Genomic DNA, 26,383 nt, shown 5'->3' on the forward strand with positions numbered 1-26,383 from the left:
AAGATTATTATATTTATATATATTATGTGTAATAAAACATATGTGTGTGCGGAGGGATGCTCTAAAACGAAAACCACATGAAGATTCACCTCAATCTTTACAAGGAATTCTAAACAACAATAAGAGGAAACCACATGAAGATTCACCTGAATGCTCTGCAATGAATTCTAAACAACAGTAAGAGGAAACCACATGAAGATTCACCTGAATGCTCTACAAGGAATCCTAAACAACAGTAAGAGGAAACCACATGAAGATTCACCTGAATGCTCTGCAAGCAATTCTAACCAACAGTAAGAGGAAACCACATGAATATTCACCTGAATGCTCTACAAGGAATTCTGAACAACAGTAAGAGGAAACCACATGCAGATTCACCTGAATGCTCTACAAAGAATTCTAAACAACAGTAAGAGGAAACCACATGAAGATTCACCTGAATGCTCTACAAGGAATTCTAAATAATAATCAACAACAGTAAAAGCAAACCGCATCAAAACTCACTTGAATGCTATCGAGAGAATTCTAAACAATAGACAACAACAGTGAAAGCAAACCACACGAAGAATCACTTGCATGCTCTGGAAAGAATTCTAAACAATAGACAACAACATTAACAGCAAACCATTTGAAGATTCACTTGATTGATTTGCTTTACTTTACTTCGCTTTTTGTGCCACTTTTGCCTAATTTGCTAAGATGAGGATGAGTGATGATATGATGAAATTGATGAATAGACACTCACAAACATCCATGCCAGGATTCGAACCCGGGACCCCTGGCGTCGTAGCCACGGGGGCGGGCGAAGATTCACTTGAATGTACCACAAAGAATTCTGAACAGATGCTATGTCTTAGAATTAGGAACAGTCTAGCAGATATTTGAACGTTGTAGCTGAGACCGGCCATGGGTCCAGTGACACCTGTATTATGCCGTAAGTATTGTTTTAGTACTAATAGCACCCAGGTGCAACTCTGTCTTCCTTAGACCTTAAGGTTCAAGTACAAAAATAGTTTATAAAGATGAAAGATTAAAGCACAAGTAAGCTCATTTGCAAATGAGAATGATGTATGCATTTCAATGGCATCCAAGGACACAGGAAGAAGTGGTAAGAAAGCATGTCATGGACAATACAATCGGAACATTTAAAGATGTATAGTCGCCATGTTCACGAGGAAAACAAAGGAGACTAATGTAAAATAGAAGTACCGTAGGAGATGAGTCGCATATTAAAAGAGCATGGCCGCAATTACAACACAAATGGCGTGTTAACATTGAAGATGATTTCGTATATGGCCTGAACCTCAGTCACGTTCAAGATATTATTAAACTTAACACAAACAACGAGGCCTGTTGTGTACCATCTCCTTCTTCACGTGAAGAGGCACACGGTACCGTTGACTTCAATTAAAAGTGCTAATGACTGTCACAAGGTCAGGGTGGGTAGAGAAAACTGACGAAAGCTCATTACATATGTGGAAGCAAATACATACTTCAGCCTCTTGCGTGATCACGTTCAAAGTGAAAACTTTTCGTCTTCAACTTTCGGCTCTTAACTTTGAAGTCGCTTCTTTTCGCCCACTCATCAGCTTCCTCTTATTCTTCAATTAATTTTCTTCACCAGCGTTGAAGACAAAATCACGAATGGCCCCCACGGCCTTTGCGTTAACCTAGTGGTTAAGGCCTCGTAATCAATGGTTCTCAGATTACTTTCCCGTTGTGAATTCTACTGAAACTGTGCATCAGGAACTGCCAAGTTTAGCCTGCATTGATTTTTCTGTTCTTTTGCAACCTATCCACTTATACGATATGGTTTTGCAGTTCTGGGTTTTGGAAAACGATTCATCTGGCTTGTTGCTTCAGTCCTCGAACTTCACAGTCCGCAAAACAAATTTAATATGGTGACAATTTGGACCTGACTATACCACATTGTGAGCATTAGATAATGAGCTGATAAACATCTGACCAAGAGATCAACCAGTTAAGAAGATCGATGTGTTGGCATAACCACTTTTCTTTGGATTCTAAGATGCTAGTGCCTATCCATAAGATGATCTGCTGCCTTGATGACTGAGCGAGTGTTGAGTGGTCAACTCAGAAGGGTCCGGGATCGAATCGCAGCCTGGCCTTCAATTGGGAGCTGAGGTTAGGCCTAGTACACTGTTTGAAGTGGCATCCGAGCTACTGAGCAGTGTGTGTCCACTGAGGGTCGAACCCGGGATCTTTGATTATAAGGACAGAGCTTTACCACCAAGCCTTCATCAAGTTTACCTGATAATTATCCCAACTGATCTTCGCGATTATACTAAAGGGACAGAAAGGAGAAAAAACATAAACTTATAGAGGATCCAGCATGCCATTCACTAAAAGTGAAGGTCTCCAAGCAGGTCATACTGGTAAAAGTGGAGAAGGTACCTCCGGACATCTTCGGCTCCTCTCCGTCTGCTAAGGAGAACCTGACGGTCAGCATCTCTTTTCTTCTTCAGCTTCTCAGAATTGATGAGTCTGTGCACGATTCCGCGCATAAATTAATCTCTTGCTCAATATCCACGGGGAGATCGGGGGGGGGCAGAGGAGGAGGCAGCCGACCTGAAGAACAGGTTGTTGTTGCTGTCGGGACATCTACATCTTTCCAATCTTGCCATATCCCCATGAGGCTTTTAAGGCCTCGCCGGGGTCTTTTACCCTTTCCTTTTTATTACCAGTCTTCGAGACTTCTTGCCTATCCGCGAGAGTGAATGATTGGGTCGCTGGTCAGGTTGGTATCTCGTTATTTATAGGCTCCAGCTTGATAGGTGAAAGACCGGTCCGTGCCGATCTTGTTGCTCCCACGTTCGGCGATTGCTCGTTTCGATTTCTGCGCTGCATGCTGTACGACGAGTTAGTGTGTGATAATCAGGTGCGTCGCCTTCGTCCTGCCTAGAGGTGGTACAGAGACGAGACAAGTCTCGGTCTCGTCTAGAAATTCGAGATGAGACCGAGACTTCGGTGTGATGATTGAAAATCTCACTAAATCAAATTTCCTGTACTGGACGACATGAGACATACCAAGCAAATATAAATATATATAATATACGTATATAAAATCATACATCTTGTTTATAGTAATACAGGGTGCGGCAGAACCGACTAAGCAGTTTCTATCGATTACCGCGGGAACTGTGGTGGGGGTAGGCAGTTGCACGTGGTCTGCCTTTGTTCAGGCGTTGACCCCATTTCAGTAGCTAAGATGGTCTGGACCGGTGCACATCGTGGTTTTGCCGTTCGCGCGTATTATGAAAACAACAGATCTGTGATCGCTACACAACGAGCTTTTCGGCGCCAGTTCAACATTCCACGCAACAATGCCGTTCCTAATGCAAACACAATTCGGTCGTGGGTTCGGCAGTTGGAGGAAACTGGTAGCACACTAAGAAGAGATACACATGGCCGACGCAGATCCATCAGAACGCCAGAAAATGTGCAGCGGGTGAGAACAGCAGTTCAACAATCGCCGCAACGTTCTGCTCGACGACATACTGTTGCATTGGGGATTTCAGACCGCAGTTTGAGAAGGATTCTGCACTGCGATTTGAAGTTCCATCCTTTCAAAATAATGATTGCTCAAGAATTACGCCCAGCAGACTACGCCAACCGTAAAAATCTGTGTGAGCAAATGCTTGCTCAGATCCCTCCGAATGCAGCTTTCTTCAGTAGTGACGAGGCACATTTTCATCTTTGTGGGTGCGTGAATAAGCAAACCTTTCGCTACTGGGCTGAACATAACCCCCGCATTATTCATGAAAGACCGCAACATTCTCCTAAAGTGACAGTGTGGTGTGCCATATCACAATTTGGCGTGGTAGGCCCTTACTTTTTTGAGGAGGAAGGAGTGACAGTGACAGTGAATTCCACACGTTATGTTTCAATGTTGCAAAATTTTCTGCAACCCAGAATGGACGAGATTGTTGAAGAACATGGACTGGGGGACTTGTGGTTCCAACAGGATGGAGCTACTGCTCACACAGCTCGAATTTCACTTGATGTTTTGAGAGAAATGTTTCCGGGACGCCTCGTCTCTTTGAGGGTGATGTCCGGTGGCCTGCGCGGTCACCAGACTTGTGCATTTGTGACTACTTTCTTTGGGGATATCTGAAGGAAAAGGTTTTCAAAAGCCGCCCTCACACCCTACCAGAGTTAAAAGAGCGGATTATTGACGAAGTGAATGCCATACCCCGCGATATGTGTGCAAGAGCTGCTCGAAACTTCAGGGATCGTCTACAACAATGTATTGATGCTGACGGCCGCCATCTTGAGGACATTATTTTCAAAACTAAATGAATGTAAAATGGTATATTGTACTAATTTAGAAAACAAATACATTTTTTCTCTATCTATCCAGATTTACTTTTTATTGCTCCTTAAAACTGCTTAGTTGGTTCTGCCGCACCCTGTACATACATTCAGGATAAAACTAAATTCTTCGCGGGCTCGTGGCGTCGAAAGCAGGCTTCAAACAGAAACACTTTATGAAGAAAAGTTGTTTGTCTTAATGACCTCGATATGTTGTTCATGCTATGTCGAACCGAATATGTAGTATCGTTTCATCTCTTCTCGATACCATTCCTAGTTCTCCTGTACTAAAGTCTTTTATCAGATTTCCTCCAAATTCTGAAATATTATATCTGTTTCCCAGAGAATCCATAAAGAATCTTCATGAGGCTTTTCCGTGTTGCCTAGATATACAACAGGAAATTGGTTTACTCCACCATATTTTTTTCTTCAGAATATGGTACCTTAGAAGTTCTAACTTCGTTTCCTTCCCCTCCCCCTCACTCTTTATCTTTATCTTATACCTTAATACGATTCTATCTTATCTACCTCTCACTTCTTTCTGAGAACTAGATGTTATTTTCCCTGCTATCATGGCATAATTTTAAGGGCTCTTAACTCGTCAGAAATTACTCGTGGAAAATTCAATGAAATTACTAGTCTTGAAAAGAAGTTCGTTGATTTTGAAATGTTAGCGTACGAAAACATTGTATATAGTAAAACGATAGAAAAATAATTCAAACTGAGAACACACACACACATACATAAAAATATATAAATTACACAGTTAGTATTTATTGTTATTGCAACGAACAATGCACGTTTCATTTCTTCTTTATAAGAAAAATAATTTTGAACAATTTCCCACAGTAATTTCCGACAACTCAACCATCCTTTAAAATATGGGCTATATATGTATCATATGCAACCTCGGTTTTTTACCACCTTACAAATTTCTCTGCAGACACCCTTGATCCATCAAATATATGTACGAGCTTCTTATCACAAGCAGGCACGGATGATAATAGTCATGCTCCTACATGCAACATGAAATAAAAATAAAAAGGAAACTTACCTTGTCGACGAATTCCGTAAGGTCTCGAAGGCTGATATTGTACACGATATTTCTGCAAAAGAGAAGGGAAAATGTCATCAATACCATGTGCGAAACTAGAAAAGAATGCATTACAAGTACACCATACACAATGTCAATGCTATAAGGATATATTTTACATTCCATTACTATGAGAGAAGTTTCTGTACTGACGCCAGAAATCCTGAGATATTGTCACAGGGTAAAATCTCGGATAGACATGTATGTTTGTTAATCCTGCCATCTATGATTCACCATATCGTCATACTGAAAACAACCTAATGTCAACAAAATAGGATAGAAATGATAAAGTTACAGGAGGCGAAGTTGCTGTCTGCATCAGAAGCAGAGGGACTACTCCTACCAGCCATGCGATCAAGGGGGGGGGGGGGGGGAAGGAACATTTACAGAAAAATACTAACAACAGACTCCTACCCCCTCCTTAAGATATATTCAAGTGAACACACCCTTCGCGTCTTTTGTAGGACCCTTGCAGAAGAGCAATAAGCAATTAAAATAATTGTCGGAGACTGGGGATGGTCTGAAATGGGGCTGTTTTCTATTTAAAATGCAAAATCCCCATGGACTCTGTTCGCTCCACCCTTTCCAGATGGGGACAGAAGGAGTTTTCGACAAAGACGAAAAGAAATTGCAGTAGATCCACCAGGAGCAACTCGAGCGGTGTCCATTGTTCTGGCCTATTATGAGGCATCTGAAATGGCTGTATGCACTATCATAAAATCGAGTACATTCTCTCTCCTCGTATTGAGCGCAATTATGCGTGCTCTGCAGAAGCAAAACAATTGATTTCTTGAATGGAGGACAATGCATCAGGAAAACGACTGTCGCGGACGAATGCACGTGAGAGAAGCTCATAACGCGAAGGTCCAGTGTTGCAGACCTGCATTTCTGGGTACTAAATAGAGGCAGAATTTGTATGTATCTTGGGTCTTTGACAGTTTTTCTCCCACTTTTAGCAAATCGCGATGTGTGATGATTACGAGAAATTGATGAAGGGACGCTCATATTCATCTAATCATCATTTATTAACCTGATTGATTTATTTTGAACACAGTAGTCTAAGAGGATTTTAAACTGATACTGTAAAAACCATTTTAAATAAAGCAGGATCAAATGGGGAAGAAAATTAAACATACATTGTTAGAGATGGTTGGAAATTCTGTTCATGAATTTGTCCACATCTGGATGAAGGCGATTGAATCCTATGGACAAGGAGCACTGTAGCCTCGTTTTACAGCGAGGGTATGGCTCCTGCAAAATTAAATTGACAAATAGCACTTTCCGAATGACATAAAAATGTACAAAACACGACAATACCTAGGTATCATTAAACAAACAATTGAATGTACAGTTCTGGTGAAACTTAAAGAAAGATTGAGGCTGTCAATACCACTTGTGAAGTGGTTAACGTAGCGTACTGAGAATCCAATGGTCCTAGGTTCGAATCCTGGACAAGGCATGACTATTTACGTGTGTTCGTTCCTTCGTCTATTCATCATTCATCCTCATCGTCGCGTTTGATGGAAAGCACCATTATACAAAATCACAACACATACACATCACAAGCTTAACGTGTGAAAGGAAGACGACAAAAATTACACATGATGAGCCGACACAAACACACACGGGTGTCCATTAGTTTCAGAGTCTCGTGTTGCTTGCCAGCGTCAGTCATAAAAAATCAGCCCTCGCCTCTTCTATTGTCAAGGTAACAATAGGATGCGGAAAGGGAGGGGGGAGGAGGAGAAGTGACGCGAAAGAAGAGTAGTCACGTGGCCCGGGTGTTAGGAAATTATTGAAGTGCGAGTCGGTCTGGGCATTGTGCTATTGTTCCAAGATTGCGTCTGCAGGTCCGTTATTAGTTTTTCACGCGTTGCGGAAAGAGAGAGAGGGGAAAAAAAAGACAGACAGCAACGTGTCACCTAGGTGACACCGAAGTGAACGCAGATTAATGCTCTCGCCTTTTACACACACACAGAGGGAGAGAAAAAAAACTTCGGTCAGTGAAAACTCATTACCGCCACACATGCCATCGCCCCCCCCCCTCCCACACACCCCTGCCCGAATACTTCAAACAGTTGACCGGTCTGGTGATGCTCAATATGCTCTCCACTTTTGTATACAGCGCGAAAAACCATCGCTGGATAGAAAATTGCAATCAGTGACCATATCGCCTTTGTCCTCATAAATGACAGCGATAGCCCCCCTCCTCCCACCCAAAAGTGGATTTCACTCTTCAAAAAGAACTGCATTTACATATAAATTAAAATTGGACATAACATAAAAATAGCAAAGGACCCAAGTTCTGAACACACTGTTACAAAATTAAAATATATGCTTGTACTAATTGATAAGCAGGATTTTGGTAAGGGGATACGCCTTTCTTTAGGAGTCGACGCACACTTTTCCTGCTTTCGGCGTTAAAGGGAAAACTGGAAGCAAGGGGGCAATATTATAAGCCTTGGACTATAAACGTCAAGAAAAAATATCGTTGGAATGTTAGCTGCCCTTCGTACTTTAAATCAGAGATGCCCAAACCTTCGTTTTTGTTTTAATATGCAGCGTCAACATACTACACTCTGTCTCCGGAATGTGTGGAGCAAGGCCGCGCATAACAGTAGAGAAAGCGAGTGAGTTGAGCAAAGCCGTGTCGCTCCTGCAAAGTGCTGGTAGCTACATCCGCGTTTCACTTCCCCGCTCATGCTTTTATTGGTCGAGCTCTATCGAGTCACTGCTTGGGCAGCACTTGTTTTCGTTCATTTGCTCCAGAGATTCCCGGGACATAGAATACTTCAATTTCTCGCTCGCCGTGGTGCATTTTACTTACTGGTGCGTCCTCCTCTTCCCACACTAACGACGCCAGTGGTGTAACTAATCTTCATTATCTTTATCGCCGCGATTAAACCAGAGGTAAAAACTGACTTAAAATAACTAACTAACTAACTCTCTAGCCTTCTTAAACCCGAAGGTTCTTGGCTGCAGCAACACAGGCCTTCCATCTGTCCCTATCCTGAGCAAGATCTATATACTCTTTTCCATCCCTATCGATTTCCTTTAGGTCCATCTCAACGTTCTCCCTCCATCTTCGTCTTGGCCTTCCTACAGGTCTCTTTTCCATCAGGTTTCCCAACAAGAATCCTGTAAACTCTTCTTTCCTCTCCCATTCGTGCCACATGGCCTGCCCACCTAAGTCTTCTTGATTTGATCATTCTAATAATATCTGGACATGAATACAAATTATGTAGTTCTAAATTATGTAACCTTCTCCACTCACCTGTCTCCTCATCCCTTTTAGGTCCAAATATTTTCCTAAGGATCTTATTTTCAAATACTCTCAATTTATGTTCCTCTTTCAATGTAAGGGACCAAGTGTCACACCCATATAATACTACAGGTAAAATTACAAAAGAGAATTAGGACATACTTCAATTTTTCCAGGGCCTCCTCGATGGTGCAGTGTTAGCGTCGTCGCCTTGTAATCAAGGCACATAGTGGTTCGGATTGCACTTTAAACTGTAGGCCAAGTCCCGATTAGCCTTTCTCTGCATAAAGTGGACTTAAAACAACACATCAATCAATTCTATTTTCCGCATTTAACTGGACATTGTTGCAATAAAATCACCTTTATTATTTTCTCAACCTCTATTGAACGACTCACAACAACTAGGCAATGCGGAGGAGTCTGGCATTTAAGAACACACGATAAACCTTGCATATATAGTGTGAGAATCTCACATCTGTTTCACATCTTCATGCATTGTGCCAAGATGACGCTCGAGGAAGAATGAATGAAAGATAATGATAGCGAGGCGGAATTCCATGTCAAAGGAGAAATTAAGATAGACAGTTTCCGGTGTATCTTTCTTGTTTTCTTTACTTTTCTCCGCGGACCCAAGATGTGAACACCCCCTCAACCCTTTCCCCCTTCTCTTCTTTGTTTCCCTTTCAGCGAGAGGCCACGGAAGTCTTTCTCAATATTTATCTTAGCGGAGGTAACAAGGTACGCTCTGGGAGATATCACCTTCGTTTAACTCAATGGAACTCGTGACACGGAGCATGAAATATTCACAACTACTTAAATGAATTGCGCACGATTAACAGTATTTGTTTTCGCTGCTTACACCCACGGCTATAGTTAGGTTAAACTTAACTGAAGATAAACCAATTAAATAACCTTTTGGTATTATCCTACAAGGTGGTTCATAACCTCGACATTCGTCTAACGGCAGCACAGTAAAGTCATTTTTGATATTACGCAGACTGAAGTTGAAAGATATGCACGTCAGCTGGTATAATTATGTAGACAAAAATGGATGAAAGCCTAGCGTGGTTTCACAATAGAAATAAGGGAAGGTATCGAGGCTACACAGCGGGCTTTTGTCTAGAAATAGTACAAGCAACAAACTCCTTGTCACCGTACAAATGTTCGCAATTTCCACATGAACAGATACAAGGATGATTGTAATTCGATATTTTCAACAATGAAAAGTGAACATTTTCACAACATTCACATGAAAGGAAACAAGAAAGATTGTAATTCGTTACTTTAAATAAGGAAAGCTAAATATTTTCATAGCTATTTCAAGATTTTCACTCAGGAACAGTAGAAAGAAAGGATGTAATTCATTACTTTGAACAGTGAAAATTGACTATAGGTGGAAGCACTTTCTTCAAACGTAACAAATTCATAGGATTTCGAAAACACCCTCTTACTTATCTGCCATAACCTTGAATTCATATCCAACAAATATCAAGCTCATTAACAGCAAAGTGTAAACCTGCCGTCTTTTAAGTTTAAAAGTCTGACTACTCTTATCTCCAAATATCCGATGGTTCTTAAATGTACGGAGCCACATTTCAATACTTTGAGTACCACTTTGAACAGCCTAATTAGTCTACATAAAGCACATTCAAAAACTTTTCGAAAGATCAAATTTTGGAACAACCATCATCACAACAAAGACGAACTAGACGAGAATCCAATTGAAGTGATCCCAGCAAGTGTCAGGAGAGATGCAACTTTCACATTCAGAACTAAGTATAGAAGGTTTCCCGAAAAGACACATTGGAGACTTGCTGGTTTGTGTCGAGGAGGGGGAGGAATCTACTAAGAATCGTACCCTCCCGACTTCTGAGTGGAATATGGATGGAGGAGAAGGATTCCGTTGTCTCGTTTCTTCTCCACCCCCTCCCAGACGGAAAGAGACAAAAGACAGGCGTCCAGAAAATAAAACAAGAAAAATTTTCTTGGAGAAACAAGAGAAGAATTGCCTTTCCCGTCGGAGTCGCCTTCAAACTTCAACCAGGAGTAGAAATATTCGTGCTTCGTGGGTCGCATGCAAGGAACCAACAAATCACTGAGAATTAAGATAAAAGTTTCACATTGATCCTCTCTTGTTTTTCTCCTTATCCTCTCTCTCTCTGGTTTTCTTGCGGCAGAAGTAGGTCTTCTCCGGTCCAGACAGGGAAGTAGTTTTCTGTGTGCGTCTTGGACATCGAGCAACTTCGGCACAGATGAACACGTCAAGTTTTGAAAAAAGGTCCAGGGAATTGTAAGAGAACTGTGGGGAAAGTTTGTAAAGCTGGAGATCCGCTGGCAAATGAAAGATGAAACAAACTGAGACAGACTGTATTTGATGTGAACATTGAGTGCGATGAAACTATGTGATATTATATGTAGCTGTGTAAATTTATTTTCTCGATCAAAGATGGAGTGACTTCTGCCTGCTCTTCAAAACAAAAGAATACCAAGCAACTGAGAGAAGATCTACTGGACCTTAGAGCCTTTTGAACAAGATATATGCGGTGAAAATTCCGTCGGATTGAACTGAGTACTATGTGTTAGCTCTTGGTACTACCAGTGCTTCACCACAACAATTACAATAACATTTAATTTACAAAGCCTGAAATAATAGTGATATATCAACGTGAATGGTTCATAACTTACTGAGTCGCATGGTACATTAACTTGACTTTTTGTTATTCAGCGTCACTTTTCTATCAATTTTGGCTAATCGCAACGATGATGATGAGTAATGATATGATGGGACACTCACAAAGAACACCCATACTCAATCAGGGATTTGAAGCCGTGACCCCGCGAAGGTCGGTCCACGGAATACGAATACAGAGTACAATGAACAAGAACGATCATACTCTATACTCTGCATTTGATACCAAGGAACATTAGATAGGCTACGAATTGTATTTATTAAGGACAGATTGATTACATCCATAAAATGCTTGGATTATTCCGCATAGCTAGTCAGTAACTCTACCTTACTAGGGAGAAACCTGCGCAACAATTATGCGCAGTTGAATCTGCGAGGAGGCTTTTGGTATATCTGAAGACAATAGACTCGCATTAAGTAATACACAAAAATACAACCAAGAATCTTGTGGAAGTGATCCATCTATGCTTGAAGCGTTACGAAACTTCATTCACGAACTTCGCAGAGACAACATAGCTATCAAATTTTCGAACTGCACACGCAAGGAAATGTGGTGTGGGGATTTGAACATCTGGAGATAAGTGCTCTTTCCTACTTTGCCACTGTTTTCAAAAAATGCACTGCGGAATCCCTTATATGCCGTGTCACCTTGCACGTCAAAGATCTTTGACCTGGTTTTCCCTGCCTACACCAGGTCACCATTCTATCTTAAAGTCACGCATAGGAATTTTTTGTTCTCTTATTGTTGAGACGGATAAAGTGGCGGGGAAAGGGGGAGGGGTCAGATCGATGACCTTGTCGGGTCGCGCTGATGTCTATTTTAGCAACAAAAAGGGGGGAGGGTGCAGTTCGTCCCCCATGCGTGTCAAAACGAGAAAAGCATAAGACAGAAAGAAACAGAGAGGCGTAATCTCACGCACATGTCACTCAGCACAAGTATCACATGGTCCATTTTAACATTATAGATCCGCGGGAAGATACAACATAGATTCGCAATTAAATGTCTCAGTACTAAAACAGGTCGCGTGGCTTCTGATTAAAGAGCCAATCAGGCAACTCTTTGTTGCAAATGAAGGAACTATAACAACATGCATGCCTGCTTTCCGACATCGTTTACTAGCTTATTTTATTAGCCAACTCCTGCTAATAACGATATTGTGTACTTGCGCTAACTGATATCCTCGAGCCTATAATTTTATCGATTTGTACGTCTCATTCTGCTTCAGAAAAATAAATTTTATAACCTCAATTTGCAAATCATACCTAGATTTATTAACAGCGCCATCTTGTGAGCTTCTGAAGAATTTACTTGCACACTGAGTGCGCATGCGTAATGGCAAACCTTGCCTCTTACGCGCATGCGTAGACGAACGGGAAGCGGTGTGGGAGGAGCATTAATTGCAGCGTCATGCATAATCACACAATGATACGAAATATACAGGAGATAATGATTGATGTTCTTCCGTGGCACAATAAAACTTAATGAGCTAAATGTACAAAGTACAATCGTTGTAATTTAAGAACAACACTTAGAAAATATAATAAAATCGAAAAAAAAATTGAAAACAATAATGAATGCACAAATGTGATAAATAAAACAGATGTTACCAGAAATTGCGCTGTGGAAATATAGTGTAGCAGGAATGGAAAAAAAATATATGAGAAAGCGAGGCAAACGTCGACTGGGTCGAAATATTCCGACAGTAAACGCAAAGCCATCCCATTGACTGGTCTCCTGGTCGACAAGCGTACACAGGCGCAATCACAACACTAGCCACCCTCTCCCCCGAAAAAAAATCCTGAATAACCTCGTTACGCTTCCCTAAATGAACTCTGATGAGTGACGGCTTTTTAATAGTAGCTTCCACGGGTTTTCACAACCGTTAAACCCCCCTTGATTACGGCCTGTTAATCTGTTGTTTAAAATCCGCAGGCATTTAGGGTAATACGGAGTAACATGGCTGCATTTTCAGCAATAAAAATCCCTCAACCCCTTCCCCCTTGCATCCTGGGCTATTATGGGTGTATTCCTGCTCCACGGTCCAAGTACGTGACACGCCAATGCATCGGAATGCATACTAAGTCGTTGCTATCAATTAAATGACGGGGTTCACAAAAACGATCCATATGAACAGACAGCGCCGGCTAGCGGTAACTGCCCGAAGTAAATCATCCTTATTGCTTCCATATTGGGTTTCGACCGTGTTGTTTGGAAGTAGAAAATGAAGTCTCCTTTTTTCGGAAATGGGTTTTTAGTGGTGTAGAAGGGGCAGACGTGGACATTGATTTACTAAAAGAAGAGTTGGGTAAATGGAAAGTACATATTTCCTTTTTTAAAAACGTTTAAAGTGTAGTACATTTTTCAACGACAGGTGGGTTTTAATAGTGTGAACATTTACTGGTTACACAACTCAAACTGTAGATTCATATTCAATAACCTGATTTATAAATAAAATGGATTTCAACAAACTTTGGTCTCTGGATAATACGAAATTTTCTTTTATGCAAACTTAGGTTTTATTTGCGAAACCTATATTTGAGTCCCGTGTGTACTAATATAGCGATATTTTATATATTGATTCTTAATATAATATGCCTCACATACTTTCAAACGGATTTCTAGGTGCCAATGGCTTGTTCTAGAACAAGTCTTGTTCGGAGATGTTAATCGAAGAAAATAGGAGTAAGAAAGCTCTACTGCTTCGGAGAAGTATTGTACGCAAATATCTTGCAGTTTAGCAACAACCCAACAGATGTCTCTGTCTTGGAAGCTTACCTTGAATGATCAAATGTATACCTAATACGCCTATATCTTGTGGTATCATAATGACTAAATAAAATGAAACTCCAGGCATCTGAAAGATAAAATTTAGATGTACTAAACTGATGTTATTTCCGAACAAAGAGATAATGTTGGAAGCATCTTTCCACGATTTCGGATTGTAAAAACCCAGGTGTTAGGATAGCAAGATTTTATCATTTCTGCAACACGTGACCATGGTTACATGGTAGGACTTTGCTGTGAATTGAACACAAGAAATGGGTAAGTGCAAATGAAAAGCACTTGAAAATAGTTTCGCGCTTCGCCACAGATGGCACTAGTGCATGTATGATACGCCTCCATATACCAGGTAAGGGACAATCGAATTGTCTTACTTCGTCTCTGATATTTGATATTAACAACAATACCACGAATCAGACTATAACAAAGAGTGAAAACATTTCTGTTATTGCCATCGAAATTCCAACGTCTCTTATCTGTGGGGATGCGCTAATTGCGACGGATAACATGACGAGAGGATTGAAAGAAACGAGGAAATGGTTTCCGCCAAAAGTACTATCTCAGCAATCGCCTGCAATAATTTTAGATAATGGTGTTCTGCTTCGGTTTTATCTTGCGTGTGCTCTAAGCCAGTGGGGGAGGGGATATAACTCTCATCACCCCAACGTGTGCATCATATCATAGCCGCTAGGTTCGAACCTACAGCTTACAGAAAACAAATCCCTCTCATCTTAACCACTCACCAAACTCGTTCGGTAAGATGCGCTTCAAAAATCTCGCTACGTCGCCAAAAGAAGAAGAAAAAATCACTTTCGTTTTCCCAATAAGATCTATACTTTCTCCAGTACCTCGGCCTCTAAACCATATCCACAAGCCGAAGCTTTGCCAGTTTTCCTAATGGACCCCTTCCCCCTCCACCCCCTCGCCCCCGCCCATTTATCGAAGCTCCAAAGAATGGATAGGACCTTCCCCCTCCTCTTGGCCCGTCATCAACTCCGTTGAAAAATTGGATCGTATTGATCTCATTGATGCTAACTCCTTCTCTGGCCTCGGGCTCCCATCGGATTACCAAGTCTTAAACTACATCGCAATTTTTTTTCCCTCCTCACAGAACAACCGAGCAGATGGTTTAACTTACGAGGGGGGAGAGAAAGGCAGAGAGGAAGAGAAATACAGATACGGAAAGAGAGGGTAAAGAGAGAAAGAAACCAAAAGAGAAACATATAAGACACAAAGAGAATCAAATGAGAAAGAACAGTGACGAGAAAAGAGAAAGAGAACAAAGAGTCATACAAACAGGAAAGGAGAGTGATAGAGAAGACAGAAAAAGAAGAGGGAGTGAGAAGAAGAGGGTAAGATACAGATAAATGCGAGCGAGACAAACGATAAGAAAATCAGAGAGAGAGAGCAAAAGTGAGATGGAATTCAAAAGTAGAACAATTTATAGAAGAATGTAAACTTTTGGTCAATCCTTATAGATAGGCAACCACGAACGGCAAACGTTTTAGCACGTTGCATAACATGTTAGGGGAGTATTTCAAATGGAGTAGCTTTTATATGTACTTATGATGCATGGAGGAGAGGTAAGCAAAGTGAGGTCATCGTTCCATATAGGAAATGATGTTTCACGTTAAAAATTTCCTTACTGCTTCATTTTTCACCACGAAACTTAATAATTTCTGAACAAAGCTCGATCAAGCATCTCCCTTCCCCATTAAACAACTCCTTTCCGAGCATTAATATGGGCAGAATTAGATGAAGAAAGGAATGATGATGACAGAAAACAAAAAAAAATACTTGTAAGAGGCAACACTAAAATAAAACAAAAATAAAAAAGGTTTTGTTCTTAGTTGAATTCCTAAACGTCATCATTGTCCTGGTGCACGTATTTGGATACATTTTCTTATTTTCGTTTGCTTGGTTTGATCGCTCGATGATGATGATTAGATTTTGCTGGTGTAATTCGACATTAAAATTTTCCGTAGCTGGATCGTGATTAGAACGCTTATCAAAAAGGACGTAACATGAAGATTTCTGTCTTTTTTTCTTTTTCTTTGAATTTATTTAGCTTAGCATCGTACTAAGCAGTAGCGTATACTGAGTCCAAAATATGTGCTATCTCACTATGTCACGTAGTCCTATGCTATGAATAGAAATAAATTTACCAAGTCCTAAGAAATCAGGTTGCCAACTCATAAGAAATCAGGTTGCCAACTCATAAGAAATCAGGTTGCCAACTCATAGGATATCAGGTTGCCAACTCATAGGATATCAGGTTGCCAACTCATAAGAAATCAGGTTGCCAACTCCAGAATCACCATCATCATCTCACTGATATGAATAATATAATTTACAATTCCTGATCGATTTTTCTCCTATATTTTATTCTCTAGACTTCAGGCTTCGCGGATGGCCTAGGTAGCCCCGAATATACGCTCCTGGTACTAAGCTTATTCTAAGCTCAAGTCAGGAGAGATCCAGAAATGTCAGTTTCGTATGGAGACAGTTACGCTTTATGGAATAAATAGGTGTGGGCGGTCGGTCTGGATTTCTGAGTTACACAATAGGGCGAGACCGTGAATGGAGGAGCGATACAGAAGAGATGCGGACTGGAGAACAAATCGCCACGATTCCATGTTTCATTTCTGAAGTTGGGCGATGTCCAACTCATCAGTTCGAAGTTCTGCAACTTAGGAGAAAGGGCCGCGCCAGCATAAGAAGAGATCCCAAGCCGCAGACGACAAAAGAAGGGTCGCAGGAGAGATGCGAAGGCGGGTACAAAAAAAGAAAAAAAATCTTCGAGCAAGAAACGGAGCCAAGTCTGACCTTTCCAAAGAGGGAAAAAAGTATATTTCTCAGCTTCTTCGTCATCCTCTTTGTGAAAAGATTTCCTTAAGCTCCCGGCCCTAAATTTTCTATTGAAGGCAAAGATATAGAAAAACTAGAAGTGCGTGTGGGGGGGGGGGAGGTGAAGCTATGAACGCAACTGTTTCATTTGTGGGGTTAATGCTTTCTTCCCCTTAGAAGAATGGTTTCGGGGCCTTTTGAGTTCTAATCTCGATTGTAATAGAAGAAAGAGAAGAGAGAATCAAGACACCAGCTGTTTTTCGTCCTATTCTTCGCCGGCCATGACCGAAAATGAAAAGAATCCCGCTCCATTGCCAGAATGATCACAATAACTCAAGGGCGGATTGATCTAGCTGGTTTCAACCGGAGATATGAACCTCCATTGGGGAAAATATCGCAGCGATTCAAAAATCTAATTGCGTCTTGGGTTGGACGGTCGTTATTTGGACGAACGCCAGATCTTTTAGGGCTATGAATTGTACGAAGCAAGACAATGTATTATTATTTTCATCTCGTAACTGTCTTGCCTCAAAGTTCCCAGATTGAAATTAAATTAAATGTATATAAAAGCTGTAATGTCTGGAACCCAGACAGACGAAGCTACCAAACTACTGTGGTATAAAACTCCTTGTGCTTTTGAGTGCTATGCGAACTAGGGATGTCACGAAAATCACAGAACTGTGATTTAATCACTACGATTCACAAGTCACAATCACAGCTGTGACTGGATTGTAATTAAAGTTTTCTTCTCATTTAACATATGTAGAATTATAATTTTCGAGCTCAATTTACTGCATGGATTGTGCTTTCAAGACACTATAGTTTGGGTTTCGGTTTTCATTTGTTCAGCTTGACCGTTGTTCTTTTGTAACATCACAATAGCGTCAAAGGGAAGGTGAGAACAGGTGAGAAGTCTACTGGTGAACGAGATGTGAAGAAATCATAACCACAGAATTCACACCAACTTGTTATTTCTACGATTAAAAAAAATAGCAAATACAGAAACTCACAGTTAAAAAGACCTGTGATTGCAGTTAAACTTGTGATCGCAAAATCAGTTATTTCTTCATAGTGTGAACTGGCGCTGAAAATATTAATACAGCTTCAATACCAAACATGTCAAAAGATGTCACTCTTAAAAAAATGTATATGAATTTCTTTGGTGAGCTATTAATTTGAAATATCTGCCCTCTTTCCCTGGCGGGATTAAGCCCTCGGGTGAGGAGTGATGATCTTACCTCCTTGAATTGTGAGTCCAGAGTTCGAATCTGAGCCTGGGCATTGCCATTTTTGAGTGTCCTCTCATCACTTTCATCATATCACCACTCATCATCGTGGTTAGCCAAAAGTGAAAAAAAGCGACGCTACATAATAAAAATCAAATCAAAATAAGAAAATTACGATTATTATCCCGCAAATCGAAAAAGGATAATAGGTATTTACTTTGAATCAAAAATGTATACAGTGGATATCAGACCATGAACCTCTTCCAAAATTCATCTCCGATAATGCAAAGCTTATGGAGTGACAATAAGCACATGAGTGATTTTTTCCAGAAACATATTAGAGAAAACAATATAACAACGAAATTTGAAGAACATTCTCTTAGAAGTAATCCAGAGCTCAGGCTAGCGACATCTCTACACCTAATCTTGAAGCTTGTCAGACACAGTATAGTACTGTCTATTGTCTAACATGACGTGGAGAACGTTGCGCAATATCATGCGCAGAGGAACGAAAATTAGAATTGGGGGGGGGGGGCTTTCTCTCCGACGTCACATACTATACTCGCTTCGGACATTGCTTATTAATGTATGGCTACTTGCAATGTTAAGTCTTTCCTCGCTGTTGGAGGGATAATATACACCAAACTATTGACACAAGTGGAAAAGCAAATATGTCTAACATTAATTCTAAATTCGGTATAGTCAGATGATTTTCGTAACATCTCCAGCCTATTGTGCGCAAATCTAGATGGCGAGCCTACCAACACTGTAGAGCGTGAGTACGAGGGTTAGCAATTGGTGCTGGATTGGGATGACGTCACCAGATCGCTTTTTTGATTGGAGGCTGCGGAGCTGTGACTCGCTTCCAAGTTGCAAATGTCATAGGTGTTATGAAAGTAAGCTCACTCTACCTTCTTGAAAATCTCCACTGGATCATAAAACCTATAAATATTTACTCGTTTGTTGGACACAAAAACAAGATACAGCCGTATGATGTATATCCACACAAGGTTGTTAAAGGTAGAGGAACCCATAAATTCTAAAACAGGACCGGAACCCATAAATTCTAAAACAGGACCGGAACCCATAAATTCTAAAACAGGACCGGAACCCACAAATTCTAAAACAGGACCGGAACCCATAAATTCTAAAACAGGACCGGAACCCACAAATTTTAAAACAGGACCGGAACCCATACATTCTAAAACAGGACCGGAACCCATAAATTCTAAAACAGGACCGGAACCTGTTTTCTCGCAAAATTTAAATTCGGTCCAAGTTGCGTATTGTTTTATTTCAATATAGACCGGATTTAAATTGCTCCTGAAAAAAAAGGTCCCTGGACAGTATTTAAATCTATCCGGAAAAGGTTCCTGGACAGTATTTAAATTCATCCGGAAAAACTATTCCTGGACCGAATTGAAATGTTTAAAACATAGAAAGATTCTTTACGGTCCAGAACCCATTTACTCTTGCTAATATTCTCTCCTGGACCGGAATTGGGTTTATTTAAATATCGTGGATCTTTAATAACCCTGTAGTCTCCATAAGCAATTATGCAGAAAATAAATGAATCACTAAAACTTCAGACCAATCTCCCGACACCCACCATCCAATTTTCTTGCATTTACGGTCGCCCTTGAAGTTTTTAATGACTTAAAATTCAAAGCGCAACATAAGCTTTTAAAACCTTCCTATGCGAGGCACCTAAGAGCATGTCCAGGGGGTATGAGCTAATCTGCCGCCATAAATGAAAATCGCCGTCTGCTACGAAGTTTCCAGCCTTTGAGCGGCTAAACCCCCAGGCCATGAGCGACCGCGTACAACTTCATGGATTTCTTTTACCTTTTCTCTCCAGGAACAAGTTTTTAGTTCGATTCTTCCAAGGGCATCAGCCGGGAGAGGTTATTCACATCTCTACACGCACTTGCGGAATCATGTTTATGTGTTATTGTGGTAATGATCTTTAACCTGCTGTTTGAGATCTGTTGTTACTTCACTCTCAGGCGTGTCTTTAGAAGACGTTACTGGTAGACGTGAATCCCATTCTACACGTAGGATAAAAATCCTGAGCTTACTGACCTACAGTTGCAAAACGTTACCGAATATCAGATTTACGTTCAACTACAATCGAACCTGGAGGCTCATAATTACTAACTAACTAACTAACTCTCTAGCCTTCTAAAACCCGAAGGTTCATGGCTGCAGCAACACAGGCCTTCCATCTGTCCCTATCTTGAGCAAGATCTATATACTCTTTTACATCCCTACCGATTTCCTTTAGGTCTATCTCAACGTTGTCCCTCCATCTTCGTCTTGGCCTTCCTACAGGTCTCTTACCATCAGGTTTGCCAACAAGAATCCTGTAAACTCCTCTTTCCAACTCATAATTACAAGGCGATAAATTTGATACATTCAAGTAGTGTAAACCGAACATTAAACAGGACTCTAGCAGTTCCACTGAAACTGGAGAATAATCAAGAACCGTGGATTCGAAATCGGCAGACAAATGATTGTTTTCTATTGTGCATTGCACTGTCATCAAAGAAGTCAGACACGCCGAATAAACTCCCTACCAGTTTCTGTGGTAAGAACTTCACTATACATTTTTTATCCAAACTTATCGGAGTTGTCACGGACCATATTATAACAGCAAAGCGGTTAGTTCTTCCGAAATTGAGGACTAAAAGTGGTAAACGTTGTAAGTGCCAAAAGCGAAAGTGTTGGGAAATCAAATCGTTCCGCACATCAGCCCGTAAGAAAGTGACCTCTTTACACGCCCTTTGAACTACTTAGAGGGCTACAAGCCACATTTCACGTTTATCACATTATAAAGCATGGCACATTTCACAGTTTAACGTGGAAAAAGGTGTTTGAATTATTGTGGCACTTACAGCGTTTACCAATTTTAGTCTTCAATTATTGAAGTTCCCAACAATCATATTTTACTTCTATTCGGTGACGGCGCTAGTATTTTCGTAATTATCTTAGTATTCTACGGTCATATTTTAACCTCTATTCGATTTGATTTTGTTATTTGGGTTCGCCTTTCTCCCTCTTTTGGCTAATTGAGAACATGAGGATGAGTGATGATATGATGAAGAGACACTCACAAAGCACACCCACGACCAGGTCGGGATTCGAATCCGGGACACTTGGCGTCGCGGCGCGGCCCGGTGTGCTAGCCACTCCGTCGCGGAGATCGGCTTTAACTTGTATTCAGTGACGACGCTATTTAGAACAGTATTCGTGATGAGGCGAGGGAGGATGGCTGGGGAAATTTGATTCGAGCTTTATGCACAGATAGTCTAATCGAGACTGGACCTACACAGAAAACTAAATGCATCATATCGATTGATGCACTAAAGTGTGTTTTATGGCTTCTTCACAGAATCAGATTCACATTTGATGCATTTGGGTGCATTTTGTATGTCGTGAAAGAAACACCAAAGTGAATCATTTGATTCAATTGAGGATTTATTTCAGTCGAGATGCACTTCAATGCATCAGTTGATGTTCCTTGATGCACCTTCCTCCATCTTTTTGGGTGATGCACTTAAACGTTTGGTCTGAGCTACAGAGTTTATGACAGACAAAAATGCACCCAAATGCATCAAATCTGAATCTGATTCTCTGAAGAAGCCATAAAACACACTTTAGTGCATGAATCGATGCATTCTGGTGCATCAATCGATATGATGCATTTAGTTCTCTGCGTGTCCAGTTTAAGTGGGACCCGAACCGCTGCGCAATATTCCTCCGCCGGGTATCGAACCCGGGACCCAATGATTGAATGGCGACGATGTTACAATTACGCCATCGGTTGAGGCTCTACTTTCCTGGGGGTCACATTTAATATACCCAGAAATACAACACAAAAAATACGTATTTGGGGAAAAAGAGTATTGATTTGTTCATTCTCTCTTGCTTGCTCGCTAGGCGATACATAGAGGGTTATTAGAAGGTGGCACTATACCCTAATATTACTTGTAACCGCTATGCCACGGAGACCGAAGATGACATTCTGTCCTCCTCGAAGATTATATTCCCAAAAAGCTCCCCTACGCAGATGACTCCTACAAGGTTTATTTCTCGCCACAAAAAACCCGCTCAAAACGAGTCAACGTCCTCGATTACGGTAAACAAAAAAGAAAAAGAAATACCACAGAGTTCTTGATTTTCTTCTGGACAATCTTCGACCGGAAAAATTTCCCACGGACATTTCTGAAAGTGACACCCGAGTCACGAGGAATCCTTAATTTAATGGCGCTTCTTGAAAATTGCCATCCCCCCCTTTTTTTTTGTTCCAGTCGCTGCGAGCGCAAAAACTAACGGTGGGCGAGATACTTTTGTCCCATCATTTGGAACGCTTCGGTGCCAACAGCGAACCTGGGATGTTGACTGTGGAAACGCAATTAACATCTCCGGGGCCATCGCGCATCCTGTGTGCGGAAGTAACGGTTGCCTCTGTATTTACTCCCAGTTATATTCCCCCCGGAAGGAAGCGTAATGCCTACTTTCGAGAGGAAAATACGACCAGGGACATTTTTTTTTAAAAGGCGACATCTCTGGAGAGGTTCTGTCGCGGAAAACCAGCAAAATTAATTGTAAAACTTGTTTTTCTTTCATGCGTCAGTAATGTGTTACGATCGTAAGAGGTATTAGGTTCGTGAGGTGACGGTCTTTGTTCTCGGAAAACGAAACGAAATCGAGAGCATGACAAGGAACTGTCAAATCAGGGGGGGGGGGGGGGGACGAATTCGGAAAACAATTAAATAAACCTTTCATGCGTGTAACTTGGATCCTAATTTTGGGGGCGGTGTAGAATCGAACTTTGGCCTAATTTCGAAACGTTTTCCATCAAATACAAATTTGTGTGCAGGACTATTTTACTAAATAACATACATTTGTAAACTTTTTATTACTTTGCTCCCCAGGTCTCATAACCTGAATATTTTTATGGGGAGGGGGGCGACTGCCCCTTCTTGCCACCCTCCAAGTTACGCCTATGCTCTATTTCATGCAGTACACCTTGGAAACTGCACTCTCGCAGACTTTCTTTTAAGAAATAAATTTTGGGTGCGTCAGCACTTAGGATACTTGCACCCGTAAAATCAACAAGTGTGTCTGAGGACTACAATATCCTTAACTAGTTAAAAGCTGAAGCTGTGCAGGGGCACTCAGCACAAACATGGACAAAACACAGGACAACACACACAATGTAAGTGCTTACCCCTTACACTCCCATTCTCGCAGAGTAAGGAGGCTCTGGCGCCAATATAGTCATCAGTAAGTTTGTGTTTTGTCCATGTGCATTTGTGATCGCTCCCTCGTGACAATAAGTTAAACATGACTGTGACATCGAGACGGGACTGAAACGTATGCCCCACAATCTTCTCTCGTTTGGAGACTTTCGTAAATTTAAATGTAAAAAGTTCGTCTATCATTTCGAGTTTTGCCTTCAAGACCGAGACGAGGCTGCATGAAGTACCATCCATGGTTCTAATCGCCAGAGCCTCTTTAGCGTGCATTTAAGTACTGACAGGAGAGTTTTGACGCCTGTTTCCGCAAAACATCGAACTGTGATAAGCGATAGAGCACGACGGTGGGTACAAAGCTATCTAAGGACATGCAATTACGCATGACGAACACCACAACGGCACCTTATGCGAATCACAACGCTATAAGGCATCCTATTGTTTGTATCAATTGTTGGTAACCGGAAAACAAAAGTCTGACTGAGGAAGAACGCAAAAGGAGGAAGTGATGTCATTCGGCATCTGATTCTTCCGCGTTCGGTTACTATAGTTTTAGCAGGGTGGCTCTTCCTGCTTCCCCCTACCCCCCCCCCCCCCCAATCTTTCTCTTCTCTTACGAAGACATAAAATTCAAATATAATCTCGGGGTTTGAAGGCGAATTTCCCACAAATTCACAACGAAAATGAGCTAATATTAAAAATAAAAAAAATACACTAAGCATTTACGATCACTTGATAAAACACATACTAAGTATGTGAATAATTTATGAACCCCTCTCCAATAGATAAAAAAAAATACAGTAACAAGAATAAATGACGATGGACAACTAACTCCTCCCGTTGGACGTATGAAAAGCCAAACCTCCCAAATTCAACCAATTTCATTCCGTAGACACCCTGTTTAGGCACTGAACGCTGGTTTTTTTTCGCAAAACTAGGGGGGAAAACTACCGAAGATTGAAAATAATAATGTTGGGACAGGCGTTTGAGAAACAGAACACCGAAAAATGCAGATCACCTGTATAACCTAAACACAGCCATACCCCTGGGCATATCAGAACAAGTCAGAAGGTAAAGGAATTCTAACTCATATTCCAGTTCACCAACCTGACGAGAATCTCGAACAGTAAGTCTCGTCTCCCGTCTCCATTCCACAGGTCTGTTCTCGGTCTTGATTGACAAACCTCGAATGATTTCACCCCCGATGCTTCATATATAGGATCCAAGAACGCAACAATAAGCTGATGAACGAACTGGGACCTGGAATAAATTATCTATATTCGGTACTAATTCGTACTGTGCTATAAAATAAATTGCCTCAACGTCGACACGCTGCTTCCTCCGATATCTCATCTCGAAAAAATTTACGAGCCGAACTTCATTTCTACAGGGCCTTATGATTGTAAACTTACCGATGCTCTTTTGTCTATCGCATCCTGTTCTCAAACAATAATGTCTTTGCATTATCGGAGACCGAACACTTCAGAATTATAGCTACAGAACTTATTACGAGCTCTGAACACGAAAGGGGGACCCCCTATCACAAGAGCACGCACCGCCTGGTGTCACATGACGTGCATTACCCGCAGGGTTGCCAGGTGCTGTTTGTAACCGTTCATTTTCTAATTAGTCTAACGTTTAACAGTCAAGCGTGTTCCAAGCAATTTGAAGATACGCTAAAAAAACTTCCTCAAAATGGGGAAATGCAAAGCAGGTGGCAACCATGATCAAAAATTCGGTTCGAGCAAGAAGGGGGCGATTGGGCCAAAAAAAAAAAGAGCATCACGCGACTTGAACAACGGAGTTCGTTTTACCATCACAGTTGATTCACGACCTGACACATAGAGGGCAGCTGCAGCCTCGGCCCTGACGTCATAGATCTCTAGAAAATGGAACGGCTGTAAGTCACGAATTGCCGGAGCGAACGATTGCAGAATGGATATAGTCCCCGTCCCGAACGCTTACTTTTTAACGGCTGAATAATGAAATCTGCTCCGAAGCCTGATCTCCGCAATAAATATGACACTCCTGGATGGGTATGCTTCCCGCACGGAAGGGGTGAGTTGCGTGGTTGCATAGCTTCCCTCCCGCTGTAAAATATGCGAACATCTCTTTGCTTTTAATACGTGCCTCGCTGCAATTAAGATATAGTTGCGGAAAACTGGACGGAATAAAAAGGTATTTGCGGAACGGTACTGACCGGCATTTACAAACATGCATGGCGGCAGGCAAATCCATGGTAGGCATGTGTGAAAATAGCAGGCTGTCATCTTCGTCTGATTGTACAATAACAATTTTTCTAAAGTAGAAATTGCATTTAGCAGACTGGGTAGCGTGTACAGATAAAGACACAAGAGGATCGTGGAAGAAAATGCACAGAAAGGCTAATCGGGACTGTACCTATAGTTCAAAGTTTACCAATGTGTCAAGTTTTGTTTTGTCTTGATATCGTGTCTAATGAGAAATTTGAAGCCTTGTTAAAAATTGTACCTATCTTATTAACTGAATAGTCAAACCAGACGATCGTTCAGTGATAATTCTAAAATATGACTTTCCATTATACTTTACTAGATCACATACCGAAGTTTACTGCTTAAGATTTCAAATGCATTCATTCGTATTGGGTTGCTTCTGTTTAAATGAGAAAGAAAATGTGTCTAACACAATGTCTTTCCTACCACCACAATGAGAAATATATCAATATTTTAATTCATTAAGCGATAATATATTAGCAAATTTAGTAGCTAAGTTGCATAGCGTGAAGAAAAATTCTGCTACGACAGATAAAAAAATGTGTAGCTTTCAATTTGCGACAAATCTTCAGAAATATTGTTGCGTTATTCATTTGGGGATTGTAACCTGCAAATTGCATGTTACTATACAATTTTGTAATG

The 26,383-nt window shown here is 41.0% G+C and overlaps 1 protein-coding gene across 9 annotated transcripts in view; it reads right to left on the reverse strand.

Moving 5' to 3' along the window:
- The window catches only part of LOC145994644 (semaphorin-1A-like), a 487,954-nt gene that overhangs the window by 184,623 nt on the left and 276,948 nt on the right, over positions 1–26,383 (reverse strand). For all 9 annotated transcript variants that reach the window (XR_014442390.1, XM_083130750.1, XM_083130748.1 and 6 more), the window contains exon 4: positions 5,387–5,438. Coding sequence is in view for 8 of the 9 variants with exons in the window: in XM_083130750.1 (XP_082986876.1) it covers positions 5,387–5,438 (52 nt within the window). In the remaining variant the exon portion in view is untranslated. The remainder of the gene's footprint in view (positions 1–5,386; positions 5,439–26,383) is intronic.

Source organism: Lepisma saccharinum, chromosome 11 (genome assembly GCF_977018435.1).
Source record: "Lepisma saccharinum chromosome 11, izLepSacc3.1, whole genome shotgun sequence".
Classification (NCBI taxonomy): Eukaryota; Metazoa; Arthropoda; class Insecta; order Zygentoma; family Lepismatidae; genus Lepisma; species Lepisma saccharinum.